Source organism: Arvicola amphibius, chromosome 4, assembly GCF_903992535.2.
Source record: "Arvicola amphibius chromosome 4, mArvAmp1.2, whole genome shotgun sequence".
In the NCBI taxonomy this organism is placed as follows: domain Eukaryota; kingdom Metazoa; phylum Chordata; class Mammalia; order Rodentia; family Cricetidae; genus Arvicola; species Arvicola amphibius.
The window spans coordinates 99,082,192-99,104,553 of NC_052050.1; the positions used below are offsets into that span (position 1 = coordinate 99,082,192).

Below are 22,362 nucleotides of genomic sequence, written 5' to 3' on the forward strand. Positions count from 1 at the left end.
CTCTTTCCCAGACTCCTCTCTTTTCAGACCCTCCTGTCTTCCAGTGAGGATGAGGAGGATCTCCCACCCCGCCCCCCCCCCTCGGGACTTCTGTGTAAAACACCACCCAGTAGATGACCTGTGCATCTTATTATCAAGACTTATACCAATTTCTTTAGTGCTTAATATCAGGAAAGTGTTTTTCTGTCTCAAAGGATTAATCTGTATCCTCTATCAGACAATAAAAGTCGCATAACCCTGCCAGCACCACCTGTCTTGGTTCTCTTCCAATAGCTACTATTTGTCAGGCTGTTAATATACACCTAGCTCCCTGCTTTGAATTTATAATAGCGTCATCTGATCTGCTGGCACCCTTTGATGCAAACATTCTTTCCAAAGAGAAGGCCAAATGCAGCTCCCAAGAGCAGTAGCCCCCTCCTTCAGTGCCTCCCACCTCCTCTAGCATGGCTGAGCTTTGAGTCCATCTTTTGTCTGGTACGCTTTTATCTCATGTGCCCTTTAACCTTTGTGGGCAGCAGACTCGGCTCAGAAGCCATCCTGAGCCTTTATGTGGAACCAATCCTTATACAGTCAGTGTCTTTTCTCCCTTTCACGTGCAGCTTGCTTTAAGTCTCTACCAAATGGTCCTGGTGGCACTCTTTCAGGGACTGTCCTCTGAGATGTGCCAAAGGATACCAACAATACCTGTTTTTTAGAGAAACAAGGAGATGGTGTCTAACATGACACCAGGTAGTAACAAATAGTTGGAGTTTTGACCTATGGTTTCCCAGAAGGAAGAATTATTGGAGTTTTTTTGTTGTGACAGTGGCAGCCCCTCTTCAATCATTAGGCATCCCAAGTTCTCATGGGAAGAAGCTACTAGCCTTGGCAGCATTGGCCCCTTTTCCCCAACAGGCCTACATGGTCTGCACCCACCTTTGCGTCTTTGAGATTTGGCCTCCTTCAGAACAAAAGCAGACTCCAAAGTGCCTTCAAATTGCTGGTCTTTTTCTGCATGAACCACTGACGCCCCACAATCTGCCAACCCCTGGGCCTGATGGACATCTTGCCTTTGCCTTCTCACTATGCAGGACATGCAGGTGACAGGAGTGGAGGATGACAGCCGTGCCCTGAATATCACTATCCACAAGCCTGCCTCCAGCCCACACTCTAAGCCCTTCCCCATCCTGCAGGCCACCTTCGTGTTCTCTGACCATATCCGTTGCATCATCGCCAAACAGCGCCTGGCCAAGGGCCGCATCCAGGCCAGACGGATGAAGATGCAGAGGATAGCTGGTAAGTGACCTCAAGAGCCGGGGCTCACCACCACAGGGCTGTCACCAGCTGCTCACATTGACCTAGGAAAGTCCCAGGGTTCCTGTAGACGAGGGCAGGAGGAGTCAGGACTCACTGTGCTTCAAAGAATAGGATGTCTCTGCATCCTGGGTGTTTGGAGTGGAGAAAATTTCCAGGGCTGCGTGGAAAAGAAGGTGACTCTCCCTACCAGAACTAGACTCAGGGGCCATCTCACACCTCACAAGGATGGTGGGGTCTGCACTGTCTAGGCTATCTTGGTAAATAAGGGTGTTTCTTCGTCTCCTGAAGTGGAAGGCAAAGCACTGTCCTGGGGAGTGGTGCAGTCCTAATGTTTCCTTCAAGACTCCAGGTTAGAGCTGTAGCTCAGATGGTAGAGTGATTGCCTAGCATGTACAAAGCCCTAGGTTTAACCCTTGACACCATATCAAACTAGTTGTAGTGACACATTCCTATAATCCCAGCGCTTGGGAGGTGGAGGCAGAAGGCATACAAGTTTAAGGTCATTGTCACTATATAATGAGTTCAATATCAGCCTGGGCTACATGAGCTCCTGTCTCACAAAAGATATAAGTAAATGAATGAATGAGCAAACAAACAAACAAAGTTAGTACCTTTGGCTCAGGTCCAGATCTAGCCCACTGTGAGGAGGGGGCATTCTCTCAGAGAGCAAAGGAAGGATAACCTCTGGGTGCACTTCATTTCTGGACACTGAAGTTATGATGCTGTGCATGCCTGCATGATGTGCACTGAGTCACCCCTCTTATTTCTCAGTTAGCTGAAACCTGGCCTGTGGAATCGTGACAGGAGTGTTTTGTAATGTGTAGAGTAACTTAAATCATTTAGCACTTCTTTTCAAGATTTATTTCCCGACTTTTCCCCTGTAATGTGAATCAGTTTCTCACAGCTGTCATGAAGGCCAGATATTTCATTTGGAAGTTGAGGATTGCACTATAAAGTGACTGCTAGCATAAACACCTCGGATATTTCTTAAATTGATTTTGAAAAGCCGCTCTGAACTAATATGTCATGAGAGTTGTTTAAGGGAAGACGATAGCTATGACATGTAAACGGACACTCATAAATACAAACATGTACACACACACACATATGCTTTCTTGTACACATTCTCATGAGCATTTATAGTCAAGATTTTACACACACACCACCAAACTGAATAATCTGAAATAGGGCTGCAGCAATGGCTCAGTCAGTAAATGCTTGCCACACAACCATGAGGTTTTGAGTTTAGATTCCTCAGCATCCATGTAAAAGCAAGGTATGGCAGCATGCAGCTATAATCCCAGCCATTGGGAGATGGAGATGGAAAGCTCCATGGCTCAACCAGTGAGTATCGTAAACTAAGGCTTGCAAGGTGACTCAGGAAGTAAAGGTGCTTACTACCGAGTCTACCAGCCTGAGTTCAATCCCTAGAACCTATTTGGTGGACACAGGGTACTAACTCTTGCAAGTTGTTCTCTGACCTCCACACATGTGGCATGCTATATATTGGTGCCTGTATGCACATGTACATGTACACACACACACAAAATAGACGTAGAAAAAACCTTTTTAAAGTTGGATAGCATTCAAGGAAGATAGTCAGCATTGACCTCTGACCTCATGTACACCCACACATATATATAAATACATACAAAAAACTTTGAAAAAATTTTGCATTTGTATTGAACCTATGCAGAGTTTTTCCATGAGTTTACTCCTTAAACAGTGTAGGAAAGAATGCTTTCTATAGTACTTGGATTGCATTAAATATAAGTCATCTAGTGATGATTGACAGTGGACAGGATGTATATAGGTCATGTACAGATATAGTTATATTCTACATAAGGAACCTAACTACAGGTTTTGGTATCTTTGGGGAGGAGTCCTGCAGATACTGAGGGATCACTCGTTTGTATAGCTTGTTTGTCTGTCCATGTATGCCTGTGCACAAACTTGGGACAGAATTGGCCTCACTTGCTCTGGGGTCTGACAGCGCGTGTGAAGCTAAGCCTTTGGGATCTTTCATACAGATCCAAAGTGCAAATTGGCCCAGCATTTGTTCTCTCCAGCCAGGCCTGAAACCTTTGCCTTTTTGTCTGAACCTTGGCCTGAAGCCCCTACTTCTAGTTGTGTTTTGACTTCCTTAGGGTCTCTGGCATTCTGCCAGTCTCCCACCTCAAGGCTGTCTGTTTGGGTTCCCCCAAGTGTTGCATTGTCAAGACTGGTATCTCTCTAGCCTGATGCCCAAGTCATATCAAATTGTCTGTCCCGTGTTCCACATGCTAAGAATAAACTCTGGTGCTGTTTGATTATAGCCCTTCTGGACCTCCCAATCCAGCCTACAACTGAAGTCCTGGGATTTGGACTTGGCTCCTCCTCCTCCCAGCACCTGCCTTTCCGTTTCTATGACCAGTGCCGCCGAGGCAGCAGTGACCCCACAGTGCAGCGCTCTGTGTTTGCATCCGTAGACAAGGTGCCAGGTAAGCCTGTCCTCCTGCTCGGGGCTCAGGGTGCTTTCCTGCTAGGCCTGCTGGAAGTCTTCCTCTCAGAAGGCAGGCTGCTGGAAGTCTTCCTCTCAGAAGGCAGGCTGCTGGAAGCCCCAGCTTCGTAGAGCTCAAGTGAGGCACACACCTAAGCTGCGATCTTGGCTTTCCCTTCTTTCTTCCGTCACTTGGGTTTGCTTTTCCAGAGTTTGTTAGGTATGTGAAGAAAGTTCTCAGAATCAAGACTAAAAAGTTTCTTGGAAATACTTGGCTGATTAGTAATGAAGGTTGTGGAGAGATGTCTTCCTTCTTGTAAGATGACTAGGATAGTGTGTGGTTCCTGGTACCCTGACAAGGGCAGACACGTGAGGAAGTCCCAGTGCCCACAGGCCTTCTGCTTCTCCCGTCTGGAAGCAGCTCCTCCCACTTCCGGCAGCACTGTCTCCAGCCCTTCTACCATTCTCCAAAAAGGGAAACTTGTGTGGAAAGTTGAGGGGCCAAGAAAGCTGCTTCTTCAGCAGAGCAGCACAGCGCTCCGTCCCTACCCTGACACACAGACCTCAGGAGATGCATGTGCAGCAGATCCCACGGGCCAGGGAGGGGTGAATCTCTTCTCTTAATTAGAAAATGGAGAAGACTGGCCAGGCTCTCCTCCACTCTTAACATGTCCATGTTCAGGGCTCAAACTTGAAAGAAAGTATTATGAGATAGTCTCAAAGTGATTGTTGATGTTGGAACAGCAAATAGCCATGAAAGCCTGCTCAAATCCAAGACCTTGTCCACCTGTGATTTAGTCTGCTTTCATCCATGATTTGATTTATTTATTTCAAGTATACCATTATTATATAATTTTTAAAAACCAACAAAATTTGATAAAAATGCAAACAAGTCGAGCCAGGCATGGTGGCACCTTTAATCCCAGCACTTGGGAAGCAAAAGCAAAAGGATGTAGAGTTTGAGGCCAACCTGGTCTACAAAGTGAGTTCCAGGACAGCCAGGGCTACACAGAGAAACCCTATCTCAAAAAAAAAAAAAAAAAGTAAAGAAGTCTCTTTTGCTCTAGAGGTAAACGTGTGAACAGTTTCTTGCATGTCCTTCTAGAAAAGTTTGTTTGCATGTCATAAGTATGTCTTTGTATCATATGCAGAGTTATATGCTATGTATGTGATTCTATATGTGATTCCCCACTTTGGGTACTTAATTTGAAGTCAGCATTATATGTTAGCGCAAATAATTGACTTATTAACTATTGCCTGGTATTCTAGTGGATGTCTGGAACAAAGCATTTTTCCACATTTTATGTTGATAGACATTCCACCACACCCTGCTAGGAAAAGGTTTTAAATCTGGTAGATACAGTCCTAAGGTGAACAGCAACAGAAAGTCACTTGGCAGCCCTTCACCTTTCTCTCTGAATGGCTAGTTGCATGGCAGCCTATCTTCATCTTCACCTAGGAGGTGTGAGATGGTTCTAACTTTTGGATCCAGAATCTCCTTGTTAAAAGTCTTCTGGTCTACCACATTGGAAACAGTGGTTGCTCAGTTGATACAAATTACCACAACTGAGGGTAGGTAGACTAACACACCCTGGCCTGGTAAGAAATTCCCTCTTTGGGGCATCACACTTCTTTGCATCCCAGAACTTATTGGTAAAGAAAATCCCTGAGTCCTCTTTCTAGCTAGTCCTTAGGACCAGGTGGGGTGCAGCAGGCTGAGAGCAAACGTACCTGACCTCAGCATCTGCACTGTTTCTTTCTTAACACAGTGCAGGAGATAGCAGTTCTCTTCCTTGCCTCCCAGCCCTGCCGAGGCCACCAGGGTCTGTGAAATCATCAGAGTGGAGCCCGGGCCTTTGCTGGTTCACACAACCATGACATTGCTGTGTCCTGCTGCTGATCCCAGGACCAGAGGATATGAGGCCATACCTATGAGATCTAGAGCAGTCCCAGGGAACTGCTGCAGGAGGCCATCTGCCCCTTAATTGGCTCTAGTAGAGCCATAAAGCTTGGACAGGGATGAGACATTGTCATTTATGTCCCCCATGAGCTGACTTCTCCTTCCTACAAGCCCCACTGCATAACTTGATGCTGACTAGAGAAGTGCTTTCAGGTGCTTAGAAAGAAAGCCCTGTGCTCTGTGCCCTGAGCCCTCAGAAGGGTGGGTGTTACTTGAGAGGAAGGATGGCAGCCACCACCATCTTCCTAGCACTTCACACCCAGCAGCCACTCAAGAACTCTGCTCAATTTCCTCTCCATGACACCCCAGCGCTTTGTCTGCTCTACCCCAAAGATGCTGTCTGCAGACTTCCCAGTGGTTCACAACAGGACCAACTTCCTCATTGGGACCAGTTTCCACCAACTGGATATTCCCCAGAAGCCTACACCTCTCCCCGATCTCAAGTGGTCACTAGGATGCACAGGCCAATGACCTCCCTCCTGCAGCATGCAGTCACTTGGGCCACCGCGGCAGCCGGCTCACCAGCCCGCCACCTCCCTTCAGCACTCCTCAGGCTGTGGGCTTAAGACACCTTCGTGTGTTTTCAAAGTCCTGGGTGTCCAGAGAGCTTGAGTTTTTGTGGATTATGGCTATCCATGTTCATAATACTAGAAATTGAAGCTAAAAAATGCTTTTCATAATTACTTGATAGTCTATCACATATAAAACATTAAAAGCATAACTATCTGTGAAAGGTAATTCTGTTCAGACTTTACAGTTTGGGATCTTAATGTCTGGCACAGTAGCAGTCAGGCCTGCCTGAGAGCTTCTGCATTGGTCTGTTTAAGGAGGAACCTTCCTTGGTCACCTTAGAGAGAGGCGTACAAAGGGAAAGGGTGACTTACTACTGTCTGCAGGCTTCAGAGCACACCTAGAGACCCACTGCTGTGCCATGGAGTCCTGCCCTGCCTCAGTGGCCTTACACTGGCTGCTTTACCTAGCTCTTGGGCACCTGCCTCCCAGGGATAGCCCAAGCTCAGTTTGTGGGCTGCTTCCTCCAGAGGCCTTTTGTGAGCATTCTGCCCATCAGGGCCACACCCTTCCCCCCACCACATTGCACTGGTTTATTTTCTCCGTAGGATTCAGTTCCATAGCCGGTTGACATATTTGTGTGCCTGAATGTGGTTTCTTTCCCCGTGGAGAATGTCACTGTGTGAAACTGTTCTATTTACCACTCTACTTCAGCCTGGCTGTGGCTTCATTCAGTATTTGTCAAGTGAAATGTAAGCCTGCACTTCCCTCCAAAGTTGTCTTCTTTGAAAACCAAGAAGAAAAGGATATCCCATCTAGGACCGCAGGCATCCAGGGGCTTAGTCTGCCCAGGGAACATAGGAGGACCAGATCTGCAGCAACACCACCATCTAACTTCTGTTGCCAGACTGACATGTCTCTCCCAAGCAGGGGTACTTGGCAGTAATTTAGGTGGTTGCCTGTCGCACCATGTGCTCCTTCTCCAGTCGTCTTCCTCAGCTTTGCAGAGCCAGAGTCAGGAGAGCCAGGTGGAAGGGTAGCCATTGACTGCCACTCTGCAGCACCTCAGGGTGCCGTGTGTGACCCTTGCCACCTTCTGAAAGGATACCTCAGGCTGTTGACTAAGGGGATTCTTACCAATTCAAAGGGTAGAGACAAACTCAACCTGTGCATGGGCAGTTGTTCACTTGTTTGGGACACATCTTTCCTTTTTGTCTGTGTCCCAAGTGATGCACAGACCAGTGTGGCTCTCCTTTAGGCTCTAAATGTGACTATATTTGATGGAAGTATACCTCACACTTCCTTGGGGGAATAGTAAGATGGAATATAAGCCAGGCTGGGAAGTTAGCAGCTAGCCACTCTCAAGTGTTTCTTCGTCTATTTGGCTAAGAAGTTACAAATTCTGTGTGTCTGTATTGATGTAGATACATCAGATGTTCTGTAGTGAAGGCTCTTGGCCACCCCAGTAGTCAGCTTCCTGGAGCAGAGTCTGAGTGACCTGGTCAGGGAGGGAATGTCAGTGGTAGCCAGCATGGGGGCAACAGCTGCTTTAGGAGTGCCCCAAGCTCTCACAGCAGTAGCTACTTCTGAAATTTGCCGTGGCCAGCAAGATACGCACAGTGCAACCTTGAACTGGTGGTTTCCATAAATGCCAGGTGAAGATTCCAAGCAGAAGCTCTTCCCGGCAGAACTTCTTTCTTATGGCTGAATTATGTTTCTTGCGTGAATATACCACACTTTGCTAATTCATTCCCCCCACTTAAATAGACCTTTTGGTTGTTGTAACTAGGAACCTTTATATGTAGGTTTTAGCTTCAAAGCATATGCCTAGCTAGCAGTGGCCAAATGATCATTTAATGTTTTGAGAACTGCTAAACCATGTTTCCTCAGTCTTTTCAACCTTTCAGCTGAAACTGCTGTCTATTTTCCGTTTGCACTGTGGAGCTGCTGCATTAGAATAGAAAGGACTTGGAAGGGGTCTATTTCTCTAGGCAGTACTCAGGGGACAGCTCAGGCAGGAGGAGAGCCCAGGGAATGGGTGTGTGTTGTCTTCCCGTCAATCAAGCCTGCCATGGGCTGGCCTTTTTTTGTCCTGCTCAAGTCTGGCTCTGCACCAGTTGGTCATGGTCACAGGTACCAGCGGAGTCAGATTTGGTGCTGTTAGGGCCATTCTCTGCTTTCCTCTCTTCCTGCCCCAACTTCCTGCCAGGTTGAGGAGTTGTCTGCCTTGGGCCAGACACTAAAATCCCAGAGGAGGGGTTGGTGAGCTATGTCAGTTGGAAAATGATGGTTGCATAAGCAGTAAGGAGCCGAGGGCAATGTTATGGGGGTGGGACATCAGATCCTTGGGGCTCCCTGCCTGGCCACCCTAGAGGCCAATGAGAGAGCCTGTCACAGAAAACAAGATGGATGCTTGTAGATGTAACGGCGGGGCTGTGTCCCGCCACCTGGCTAGCATTACCCAAAATAATTACATGGAAACTGTATTCTTTTAAACACTGCCTGGCCCATTAGTTTCAGCCTCTTATTGGCTAACTTCTCACATCTTGCTTTAGCCCATATTTAGTAATCTGTGTAGCACCACGAGGTGGTCGCTTACCAGGAGAGATCTTAACCTGCGTCCATCTCAGAGAGGAGAAGCATGGCGACTGCATATGGCGACTGCCTGAAGCGTCTCCCCAACTCTTTCCCAGAATTCTGTTCTGTCTACTCCGCCTACCTAATTTTCTGATCTATTGGGCCAAGCAGTTTCTTTATTAATTAACCAATGAAAGTCCTCCATCAGATGCTGCCTGAGGAAGAAGACTCAAGATTGCTCTCTGGCCTCCACAGGCATGCACATGTGAACATATACTTGCACACGAATAAATCCTGGGGATCTGGGAAGGGCTGTTGTCCAGGTGTCGTCAAGGCAAACAGCCCAGCCTTATCAGTTGCCTGGCCCAGAACACTTAATAGTTCCCTGGAAGAGCCTGCCATTCCAGGGCACCACTGGCAGCTGAGTAAACCAAGAGGAATGTAAGGATGACAGGCTGGGAGTGCCAGTGCTGGGAGCCAGGCGCTGAGATGCAGATGTTTACCATGTGGACATCAGCCCTGACTCTGCACCCCAGGACAATATGTGAGGTGCTAATGTCCTCTTGGTGGGGGTTCCCAGAAAGCAGGGTTCGGGTGCTGTTGCCTTTCTTGCTTCTGATTATAAAACAGAGCCAGCTGTCTGCTTTCAGCTTCCCAAGAAAAATACCCTTTCTAGAGTCAGACAGGAAGAAGGCCTGCAGTCCTCAGCTCCCTCTCAGATTGGCCTGCACCACTGAGCTACAGAAATTTGATTCCTACTTTGGTTTTTATGTTGCTCTTTAAAAAAATTTTTTTGATTAAGCTGCTGATCACTTTATAAATTATTTTCCTCTGATATTCCTCTGATATTCTGTTTCCCTCTCTACATGTGTGGAAGTGGCCTGCCAAAGGTCACAAGCCTGACTGAAGTCACACACCCTTAGTGCTAAGATCAGATGCTGAACCAAGTTTCTCTTAATCCCTGCATGTGACATATCTGAAATGAACCACCCTGTCCTACTTTTGGAAATCAAGACCTAACTACAACCACCTGAGACTTCCCTGGTCCAGGTGTGTAGTACACACTTGTAGTCCCTGCACATTAGAAGTTCAGGCATGAGGATTGAGAGGGCGAGGCCAGCCTGAGATACAGAGAGAGATCCTGCCTCAAACATTAAAAAAGGAGTGCAGAAATCTTGTCTGTTTCTAGAAGTAGGGGTTATATTGGGGAAAATCAACTGTACTGGGCATGTTATATACATAATTCTCTCCTCCAGACGGCTCTCAAAACTACTTCCCTCCCTACTCCACAGGTCAGAAACAGATCTAGACTGAGACCTCACAGCTCACAGCTTACAGGAATAGACTGAGCCTGTCTCTAACCCCTATTTGCTTCAGTTTGCTTCAAGGCTGCCTTTGCTGATGACTGCGCCAGCTCCCATGGTTTTGCTACCAGTTTCAATGTCAGAGGTTCTAGAATAAACAGTTGTTGTACCCTCAGCATTACATAAAACCAAGGCTTTGTGCTTTGAGATCTGTCTCCAAAGGATCATGTGTCTGAACAAGTCAGTTTTAGAATGATCCTCTCAGCAGACTGCTTCTAAACCGGGCTAGTGGCAGGCTCACTTGCACAATGGTGTTCTCAGTCTACAATGAGAAAAAGCAGAAGCGATGCTAGAATTGACCTTAGCAAACCAGCAGCAGTTGATCTCTGACACTCATCTCTAAGAGATCAGCCTTTAAGACGTCAGCTAGGGAGATGCTCAGTGGGTGAGAACACTTGCTCTGCAAGCATGAGGACCTGAGTTCAAATCCCCAGCACCCACATAAAAAGCCAGTCATGTCTGTGTGTATTATAACCCCAGCATTATGGGGCAGAGACAAGTGAATCCCATGAGCTTCTTAACCTGGCCAAAAAGATGAGTTTCTAGTTTAGTATGAGTCCCTGTCCCAAAGTAATAAGACAGAGAGTGAGACAATGGCATGAAGTGCCCTGTTCTTAAGAGTTTCCATATGTGTACACGTAGCATACACCACACACAAAAGAGATCAAGTCAAGGGTGGAGTTACTTTCACCAAGAAGTCTGCCAGGACTCACTGCTTGCCAGGCCTCTCTTCAAGGTACTAGGGCAGCCATAAAGAGAAAGCTTCAGAGGCTTAGGAGTGGGAGTCCTAGAAGGAGCTGCTTTATCAAAGCAGAGCTTGCCTGCAAGGTTCCCCACATGGAATATGGCCCCCAAAGTCTCTCTGAGCAGACAAAGGACTCAGCCACCCAGGAAAACAGCCCCCAGGCCTATGCCTTTTTTAGGAGGTAGAGGGAGGAAGAAGCTGAATTCTCAAGAATTGAATGTTGCTTCATTGCTCAAGGGCATGGCCTACCTCAGACATCCCAAATGACTCTATGCTCTGGAGCTTTCTGCATTGGACAGTGTTTCAGATGCAGCAGGTACTCCCTGAACCCATGCAGCTGGTGTGGGAAGATGAACAGTGTTTCAGATGCAGCAGACACTCCTGAACCCATGCAGCTGGTGTGGGAAAATGAACAGTGTTTCAGATGCAGCAGACACTCCTGAACCCATGCAGCTGGTGTGGGAAGATGAACAGTGTTTCAGATGCAGCAGACACTCCTGAACCCATGCAGCTGGTGTGAGAAGATGAACAGTGTTTCAGATGCAGCAGGCACTCCCTGAACCCATGCAGTTGGTGTGGGAAGAGCATGAATCCCTATATTCCTTGTATTTGATCTTGACTCTGCCTGGGACTATTGGGAAGTAGGCCTCTCTGACAGGGCAGAACAAACAGGTCTGTGCCAGCATTGTGGTACAGCAGTGGTTCTGCTACACTTGTGTGTGCACTGAAGCCCTGGAGTCAGAGACCTGGGTCCTGATCCAGCCTCCTGCTTCACCTTATACTTGTTACATAGTCTTAGGGATGTCAGATGCTTAACACTGCTAAACTGTGCACTTAGAAATAGCTATAGTAAAGAAATTTTAGATATGTATGAGTGTGTGTGTGTGTGTGTGTGTGTGTGTGTGTCCACAATTGAAAACACAAAATATGGTGGCACATGCATTTAGTCCCAGCAGAGGCAGGTGCATCAGTGAGTTCCAGAGCAGCCAGAACAACCAAGTAAGACTCTTGTCTTGAAAACCAAAAACCACAAACGAGAGATGTCATCTACCTCCTTAGGCTCTTGTGTGTGTAAAAGTTCATCCATCCAGAACATGTCTACCTTCCTACGAAGGTGACATATATGGCAAAGCGGAGCTGCTGTCCCTCTCTGCTGTTGCCCTTGCAGCTCAAACTGATTAAACCTTCTTCCTAATTGTGAACTCACAAGGGAACTCCATCCTAGCCTCTTAGGATACATGGGAGTGCTTCTACTCACGAAACAACTCAGTCAAGAAAGCTTTTGACACACAAGCACAGGGACCCAAGTGTGATCCCCGGAATCCAACAAGAGGCTGTTTGGGTTCAACTGTGGGATGTGACAGAGTGAATGAACTTTTGTAGCCTGACCCATAAAAGATCAGTCTGAGAGCTCATGGCTTGCAGAAGAGGCAGGGCCAGGGCCAGAAAGGGGCAGGGATTCATCCCCTATGGTCTCACAATGAGCTCTAAGAAGCCATCATCATTCGAAGTCTGCCAATAGGAAGTCTGCAGTGGGGGAAGAGGGCATTTTACCCAAGGTCTCCAACCTTCTGAGTGCTCTTCCTTGAACTGGGGCTGTCTGTTTTCCACCCAACAAACCACTGTGTCTTCAGTTCTGAAGACACTGGGTGGCAGAACAGCAAGGAGCCTTTGTGCCACAGACCCCCCAACTATCACTGCATACTACTTCACTCTGCTTCCTAGTAGACCAAGAGCGGGGCAGAAGACATGGCGTGTGTGCATAGAGGTCTGCCGCTGAAGGAAAAGGCAAACTGAGTGTTCATGTATGGGTGGGCGTTCTAATATGTTTTCTATTGCTGTGATAAACACCAGACAAAAAGCAACTTGGGGAGGAAAGGGTTTGTTTCTTCTTACAGTCCATCATCAAGGGAAGCCAGGTAAGGATCCTGGAGCAGAAACTGAGGCAGAGATCATGGAGGGTGCTGCTTACTGCCTTGCTTTCAATCACCTTTCTTATACCTAGAGATGGTACCAAACACAGTGGTCCTTCCTCTATCAATTAGCAATCAAGAAAATGCCCAAAATGTACTTCCAGGCCAGTCTGATGGGAGCAGTTCCTTACTTGAGGTTGCCTCTTCCCAGGTTTGTCAAGGTGATAGTCAAGACTAGCCTCATGTGAGTATAGGTGTGTGCGTGCAGTGTCAGTGGTGTAGAAGGCAGCCTTGGTGCCACTCTTCAGAAACTGCTCACCCTGCTCTCTTGAGAAAGTCTCCCTAGGACCTACCAAATAGGCCAGGCCAGTGGCCAGTAAGCTTCAAGGGTTCTCCCCAACTTCCAACTTCACCATCAAAGGTGTCTACTGCCACACCCAGCTTTTTTTTTTTTTTTTTTTTTTTTTTTGGTTTTTCAAGACAGGGTTTCTCTGCAGCTTTAGAGCCTGTCCTGGAGCTAGCTCTTGTAGACCAGGCTGGTCTCGAACTCACAGAAATCTGCCTGCCTCTGCCTCCCGAGTGCTGGGATTAAAGGTGTGCGCCACCACCGCCCGGCATCCAACTTTTTTTAAATATGGGTTCTGGAGATTAAACTTGGTTTCTTTCACTGATTGAGCTATCTTATCCTTGAGAAAATAATTAACTCTTTTTCTTTTGATATTTGTTTTTGTTTCTGAGTCATCTTATCAACTGCAGACAAAAAAAAAATTATCTGTCCTTAGCAGATAATTAGTAACAGAGACAAAGAAATAAAAGAAAGTATGTTTGTAGAAGTATACTGTTCTGACCCTTGCTTCTGCACATGAATAGGTGAAGGGTCACCAGGATTTCATATTCTGTCTCAGATATTCTCAGACTAGCTCAAGGAGCCCTGGGTCTGAGAAAGCACATTTTCATTTCCCAAGAGTTAGCCACTGTTCCTACCTTTGTGGCCTGAGAGAATGAGTTGCTGAGTCAGTAGTGTTGCTGGTGCCCAGACAGCTGGGAGGAAAGTTAGGTAATTCACAGGAACTCATTAAGAGTGAGAAAAAAATCAAAACCAAATAGCAGACAAAGATGTGGCAATAACAGTGTCAAAGGGGGGGGCAGGCAGAAGTCCTTGACTTTGACACATACATGTCCCTTTTTGTCTTGTCCTGCCAAAGGAGAAGACTGGCAGGTTTTAAAGGAACACTGTGGATTCTAAAGAAGTCAGGTGGTGAATGCAGTCACTGTCTTGGGTAAGGAAGGGAAGAGCCCCTGAGCCAGTATCTACTGAGTGCTGGGCAGGGCCTATGCAGGTGGCCCAGATCACTAAGGCAGACCCTGGGAGAGAATACTCTGCCTGGACTTCAGCATGCACAGGGTTGTGCCTCCCAAGAAGGAGTGAAGAAAGACTGACTGAGAGCTAGGTAGGATCAGGTAGCTAAGGGCTTTTGGGGCCTGCTGAAAGATCAGATTTGTCCTGAAAGCAACTGAAACCATGAAGGGTTCCAAGGCAACAAAGAATGGCATCAGAATGTAAGCCACAGTGGACTTGGCCTTGACATGACTACAGCTGGAAAGGGCTTAGCAGAGGAGGATGGGGGAAACCTCTGGTGGGAACCTTTCCTGGGTTTGTGTATATTCCTTCTGCAGCTTCCATGTGCTATACAATGCACTTGCACTGTAGGGTGGCTTTGTGGTTGTTTGGTTTTTAAAAACTGGTTTTCTGTAGCTTATGCTGGCCTCAAGCTCATAGCAATTTAATGTAAGATTATTTTTGCTTTTATAAAGAAACAAAAATGCCCTCTATTCTCACTCAGCAGTCTGTCTTAGAGGGTTTCTTTACAGTAGTACTTAAGAGCCCCCTCATTCATTTTGACATTCCCAGTCCATCACCCAGGCTGACCACCATTTCTTAGCCAGTGCCCTGTGGATGGATTCTTAGGCTGTGGTGAGCTCTTTGTCCTTGAACAGATAATAAGCACCTCTGAAGACTTGCACTAAGCTTTCAGTAGGGACAATGATGCTGAGGTGGATCCAGAAACAGCTGGACAGTACACCTAGCAAGACTTTGAGTCCAGTGAAGTCCGTGGTTGAGGCTGAGACAGGCCACAGCACCAGCTTGAGCAAAACATCAGAGAGCCTCAGTTTCCACTTCTTTGAGTGCTCCTTGTGCAGTTAGCCAGCGAGCACACTTGCTGAGCCCAGAATCTGACCCGGCAGTCCCTGTTACTGGTAGAGGTTGTTCTGTCTGAGCATTTGAGAGCTTCAGAGACCGGCCCACCCATGGTTGGGCTTGTTCTTCCGGAGGGAGACTTGAAATTGGGTTTTCTCTGGTACTTCTACTAAGATTTACAGCTTCTTCAGTTTTTTGTTTTGTTTTGTTTTGGGTCCTATACTGTGATGGAACCCAGAACCTAATGCTAGGCACTTAGTCACAATCCCTAATCCCATTTTAAATTCTTTCATTTTGAAGCAAATTTTGAAAAGGTTTTTCAAAATTGTCCAGGCTGTCTCAAACTTGCAATCCTCTTGCCTCAGCCTCCCAAGTATCTGGGTTGCAAGTAGGCTTCACCGTGCCTAGCATCTCCCTGGTTCTTTTTTCTCTGTCGTCAATATCTTACTGAAATACAACTGCTTCCATTTGTATAAATATGCTTTTTCTTAAAAAACATACAGGGGTGGGGAGTGTTTTAAGTTTTGTTTGTTTGGGTTTGTTTTATTTTATGGAGCTAGAGGTTGAACCCAGGGCCTTGCGCATTACAGACAAGTTCTCAACCACTAAGTATTCTTCTCAGCCCTTTGATTTTTTTTTCTTTTTTAATCTCAAATTCCTAAGAAGAGCTGTTTCACAGCACCTCTTCGCACTTAAAAAGAGTCCTTCGGTCCATGAACTGGGACGGACACTGCTTTACAGTCTCTGTGAGCCCTGCTGGGGGCCAAGTCCTAAAAAGCCACCTGCTTGGGTTCCACTTGGGAGTGACAAATTAAAAGTACAAGCCAGGCATGGTGGCACACACCTGTAATTCTAGCTCTTGGGAGACTGGAGCAGGAGGGTCATACTGTTGAGGACAACCTGGACTACAGAATGAATTCCAAGCTCATATGGACTGTAGGAACATAACTTTGTTTCAAAAAAAATCAAAAGAAAAACAAGAACAAAATTGAAAGTATGATTTTTGGGAGCAGATGCCCAATGATGGCATGATGCTAGCTGGGGCTGTGATTTGCAGAGGTCCTCAGAGAGTCATGGGTGTGGATTACACATTGCATCCTGGGATGAAAATCACAGGCTGGGATATGGCTTAGCTGCTAGAGTGTCTGCCTAGTGTCTATAAAACCCAATTCCTATTCCCAGCACCACATAAATCAGGCATGGTAGCACATGACTACTATCCTATCATTAAAGAAGGTAGAGACAGGAAAATTTAAAGTCATCCTCAGCTACATAGTTCAAGACCAGCCTGGACTACATGAGACCATTCCTTAAAAACAAATCTTATTTATGAATGCCATCTTTGTGCTAAACACTAGTCTTCTTATACAAAATAAGAGAGAAGCCAGGCATAGTGGCATATGCCTTTACTCCCAGCACTCAGACAGATCTGTGAGTTCAAAGCCACCCTGCTCTACAAAACAAGTTCTAGGATAGCTAAGACTACACAGAGAAATCCCATCTTGAAAAATCAAATAATAATAGCAATAATAATAATATGAGAGCACTATAGAAAAGTGTAGTGTGAAGGTTAATTTAATATTGCCAACATGACAGGATCCAGCATCACCCTGTAGGTATTCCTCGGAAAGAATATTTAGATTAGGTTAGCCTCTGGCCATTCCTATGAGGGATTATCCAGGCTGGACTAATTGAGGTGAGAAGATCCACCTTAATTGTGGCTGGCATTATTCCATAGGCTGGTGTCCTGGACTGAGCAAAAAGGAGAAGGCCAGCTTCGTACCAACATCCAGCTTTCTTTGCTCCCTGTGACCACAGCTACCTCACTCTTGCCGTCATGATTCACATACCATGGTGGACTAGAGAAACTAGGCTAAAATATGCCCTTTCTTTAGGTTGCTCTTGTTGGGTTATTTTAATCATGGCAGGTGGAAACATAGATAAAATTTGTAGTTATTAATCCCACATGAACAGCTGGGCAAGCAAGTCTCAGAAAGCAGCATCAGAGGCTAAGAGCAAAGCCTGCTTCTAGTTTTCTACTGGCTTCTTGGGAAACATCTTACCTCCTGCTCTTTGTTCTTGCCTTTCCTGCTAAGTGGGTTTGAGAGTTCTGCAGAGCTTCTGAGATAAAGTATCCTTTTGTTGTGGCTTCTTCAGCATGGTGACCTCACAGGTAGCAGTTAGATCTCAGATGCCAAGTTCCACACACGCTCCAACCTCTTGGATTGGCAGTGTCCTCATAAACCTTGGGGACAGCCAAGTGACAGGTGTTCATGGAATGAACCTTTCCTAAACACCCCTGGACCACATAGAAAAAGAATGTGTTTACTTCACCTTCCCCCAGACTCAGCCAGAAGCCCAAGGGAATGCGCATCAGGTCACTAGCTTGGTGAACTTAATGTCCCCTCTCCCTGGCATGTCCTCCCATCTCTGCCCTGGCCAGCAAAAGGACGTTTGAGCTGGCCAGCAAAAGTATCCCTCAAAAGTGCTGGATTTAACAGCTTGAAGGCTACTGCTTGAGCACCTGTTCTGCGTGAGTGCGTGTCACTGCACTGCTCCCATAATCCCCTGTCTCTGCCAAGGAAGCCATGGCAAGAAAAATGACTCCCTAGAGTTAGGTCCCAAATACCAGTCCGTACCTGCTATTAGATGCCATGTGAAGCTCTGTAGAGCTCTGAGCCTTAGCATCTCCTCTGGAGTAGAAATGCAGCTGCACCAGAGCTCTACAAAACCACTGACCTGAGGTCATAATGAAAAGGAAGCCAGTTCAGGGGGGAAAAAACCGATACCCCGGACCATGAACTCAATGGGTGACCAGAGCATCCAGTCTTATGCCCCATCTCTTCCAGGCAGCACCTCAGGTGCTCACAGGGTTCTGACCAGGGCTCTCTCTGACTCCACTGAATATGCTACGGGACCAGGAAAGCAGACTGTGAGCATTGGTTTTCATGTAGCACATGCGCACCAAGGCCTCTGTAAATACCTCAGGCTGAGACAGCCCCATGGGGCAGACGACATAGTGCCTGAGCCACTAAACATGGAGGACCAATATGCTAGAACACAGGGAGAATGGGAGAGGGCAGCCTCCGGACACTTTAAGCAGGAGCAAGTGGACTTGATTCACAGTTTTCTAAGCTTCTAACTCCTGCTGGGTGTGTAGGGAATGGAGATAGCATATGAGACTACTGGGGTCTCCCAGAATCTGGGCAGAGTTAGATAAGTCTCCTGGTTTGACAAATCTGACCCTGGAAACACTGCTGGCCCTGATCCCCATGCATCACCTCCATGCTGACATAGTGCTTCCCATAGTGAGTAGTGAATCCCTGTAAACAGAAACTGTACTTTCATTTCCCAGACGCCCAGATGCAAATAATTGCACAGAAACTATATTAATTACAACACTGGCCAATGACTTAAGCTAGCTCTTACATCTCAAATTAGCACATTTCTATTATGGCTGTGGCTTACCAGTAATGTTCTAGCATCGTTGTCCTTCATCAGCTACATGGCGTCTCCTTGACTTTGCCTACTCTCTATATATATATCTCTGTTAGATTTCCCACCTGGCTTTACTCTGCTAAGTCATTTTATTCATCAACCAATAAAAACAAACACATATACAGAAGGACATCCCACATCAAGTCCTAAAGGTATTAAAGTGCCGGTCAGTCACACTACCAGGAACTGGTCATCTTTGTTCTTATTTTGCTACCTGACTGCTGTTCTAAGGTAGAAACATCTAAAGAACTTAGCCCCACTGGTTAGAGAATAACATGAGGTCTCCCTGCATTGCCAACAGCAAACTGATTATCTCACCACCCCTTAACAGAGACCTGGGAAGAGTTTCTTTTGCTCTTCTCTTTGAGCAGGTGAAGAGACCAAGACAAGAGAGATGGAGCACCTCACTGACAGTCACATAGCAGTGTGGGTATTGCTGAAAACATGTCTGGTCCATCTGCTCCAGAGCCTTTGGAGTCTAGGCAGATGCCTCAGGAACAGACCAGAGAAATTCAGGCAGTGCCTGGAGAGGCTCTAACTTGGCCCTACCTACTAGGCTTTTACACTTGGCTCCTGAGTCAGGCATGTTTGCCTAGTAGATGTGACATAAGAACAGCTTTCTTTCCTTCTTCTGCAGCCAGGGGGGTCACATTCAGAGCTCTCTAAGATGATAATACCGAAAAGGCCCCAACTGCAGTGAAAATCCAGAAAGTTCAAGAACTGAGCAATGTAGTCAAGACTTCAGGGGTAGGAATTTAGCTCATTGCCTTTAAGTCTATACAGGACTTCTGTGCATAGAATGGAGTTGTGTTCCCACTCTTCCTTTCTTCAGCAAGCACTCACTGAGAACCTGTAGGTGTCAGGTGTTGGCCTTGGCTTGGTAGCTCTGCTACATGAAGTTTGCCATGAGCATCATTCAAATTGTCATAATCTCTAAGGAGGATGTGCTGTATAGTGAGGGTGACAGAGGCTGCTTGAGCAGGTGGAAAGGCAGCTTCAACAGAGCAATTAGATGGAGAACAGCTGTGCAACCTGCATCAGGAAACCCTGGGCAAGGAACAGGGCCCCTTGGCTCCCATGCCTTCAACTAGGTACCAGGTGTAGTGTACTCCACACACATAGTATCAAGTGGCTGTTTGTTCATTTTGCATGACGTTTCTCTGAGATTAAGGCTGGACAGCTGCCTTGCTCTCTGGCTACCAGGCCTGCTCATTTCAGTCCAGCATGGCTCTCATTCCTCCCGTAGGTACATTAGGCCTTTCTCAGTTGTTCCTCCATGACATTCTAGGATAGTCAGCTGGGTAAGCAAGAGGTCCATCAGCTTTAACCCCATGGTAGCAAATAAAAGCTTCACCTCTCTTAGCCCTCAGAGCTCAACCTACCCCAACAAGGTTCAAATGGCCAGGTACAATTCTTTAGGAAGCATAGAGCCAGTTGTAATGGCGCATACCTTTAATCCCAGCACTCTGAAGGCAGAGGCAGGCAGATCTCTAAATTCAAGGCCAGCTTGGTCTACAGGGCGAGTTCCAGGACAGCCAGAGCTACACAGAGAAAGCCTGCCTCAAAAAAAGTAGTTCCAGTCTGTAGGATGGTCCTCAGCTTGAGGCCTTGTGCAGGACCAACCAAGCTTTATTATTATCATTATTATTATGTATGCATAGTGCATATGTGAGTACAGGTATGCTCACTGTAGGCAGAGTTTTTTGTGTCCTACCAGGCAGTTCTGTCCCACCAGCCTGTTCCCAAATAACTACACATAGACTTATTAATTGCAAGTACTCAGCCAGTAGCTTATGCTTGTTGCTAATTAGCTCTTACATCTTAACCCATATTTCTTGTCTATACTCTACCACTGACAGCACTTTTTCCAACACAGCCATGTTCATCACATGTTTTCTCTGCTCATCTGGTTGGCGACCCCCAATACCTGCCCTTGTTCTTCCCAGCGATTTCTCAGTTTGGCTCTCCCACCTAATTTCTTCCTAACCTAGCTATTTGCCAATCAGCTCTTTTATTAAACCAATCAGAAGGTGCCTTGGCAAAGACACATCTTCACAGTGTACAAAAAGATCATTCTATAACATTTTCTCTTTGTCTAATTAAAAAGGAAGATTTTTAACTTTAATAGAGTAATATTATATACAACAAAAATGGTTATCAAGTAAGAATTACAGTTACAATATCCAGTCCATTTATATTTGGAAAAATAGAGAAAATACTCTATTATATATCTTATCTTTGTGAGTCCAAAGTTTTATGCCTAATTTACCTTTAATCATAACTAAGGAAAACTTTAATTAATGAGTCTTTAAATCCATCAATGACCCCAGAAGGCTATATTACCTAATGACAGGGACTATGGCTGCCTAGACAGTCACCCGAAGTTCTTCTGTAACACTGGGGCATCAACTGTCTTTGGCTTATAGGCCTAGTATATCATTGACAGACATTTCTGAGAAGCAGGGAATATTGAAGGACTGTCCTACCTTGTCTTAGCACAGTTTGGCAATCACTTTGTTTTGCATTCTTCTGGTCTAGTTTAGACAATATACTGTCAGCAACTGAGGCAAAGGCAGTCTTTCTAACCTAGTGGCTAGCTTTTGCCACAAAGAAATAAAACTCTCTATGGAATTTCTTCAGTACCCATCATCATTTTTTAAGTAAATGGGTGCTGCCAAGAGCAGACATGTCTCACTGTCAAGAAAAGCCTTATCTTATTAAAACATTTTAAATACCATATTCTGTAGGCCTTAGAAGTGTTTGAAGACCATCTATCTATCTAAAAATATCTGTTTAACCCTAAAAACATACCCAATATGACCAACAAGTGTGATTATAATAGGTAATTATTAACCTATATTTCTTAATTATACATTACATTTTTAAGTGAGTTACTTAATCACAATATCCCCAAACAAGATTAGAAACAGACATACAGTATAACAAAAATAACTTTAAATTTGTATCAGTAAGTCAAAATCCATACCAATGTGAAATATTTTGAGGTTAATAGGTGCTTTTGGATTAAAGTAGATTCAGTAATCTACCTTTTTATCTCATCATTTCTGTATTATATCCCCCTTTTTTCCTTTAGAAAGAGATCTTTGAATTTAACTACTTTGTTTAACTTTTTTTTTGACCATGACCAGTAACAACTTGTAACAAACACTCCCTCCACTGACGACAAACATCCATAACCCATCCTTTGGGAATATGGGTATTATTTTCTCTAAACTGCTTCCTGTTGTCTGAGAGTGCTGGTATCTTTGGAGGAACCTTGAGAAGAATCAGGATAATGGTTAAACCTTAGCTGGAGTAGTCTGTGAGGTTGGACCATCTCAGCCAGCAGCCTTGAAGCTGCTCTGAGTGTAGGACTCTGAGTGAACTGCAGTAGAGGTGTTCCAAGGTGTTGGATCACCCGGGCCATCATTCTTATTGGTGTCTGGTCTCCTTGCTCTGAAAATACATAAAACTTATAAAAGTGACATACATATCTGTATTAATACAAATACAGACTGTTGTACACGAGTTAGCCAAAGATGATTTTTTGTTTTGTTTGAATAGGTAAAATATATTTTACATGTTTTGTAGTTTTTCTAGGTTTATTTCTTTATGTCTGTAGCCAGGATTTTCAGGGGGTCTTCCATGATCAAACCAAATCATCTTCAACCTTGAAAGAAACCATAGCCTTTTATTTTTTGTGGGAATAGGAGCATAACATCTTCCCCAAAAACACACCTTTTGACTTCCATTTTGAAGTTAAGATAGTTTTGAAACAGAAAGGTTGTTTTAACCCAGCAGCCTCCAGAATCCAGTACTT

General features: G+C 45.6%; 1 protein-coding gene across 7 annotated transcripts in view; it reads left to right on the forward strand.

Annotated features, from left to right (window-relative positions):
• Window positions 1-22,362, forward strand: part of Clec16a (C-type lectin domain containing 16A) — a 224,081-nt gene that overhangs the window by 162,900 nt on the left and 38,819 nt on the right. For all 7 annotated transcript variants that reach the window (XM_038325851.2, XM_038325854.2, XM_038325852.2 and 4 more), the window contains 2 exons: window positions 1,071-1,275; window positions 3,612-3,776. In XM_038325851.2, the coding sequence (XP_038181779.1) occupies window positions 1,071-1,275; window positions 3,612-3,776 (370 nt within the window). The remainder of the gene's footprint in view (window positions 1-1,070; window positions 1,276-3,611; window positions 3,777-22,362) is intronic.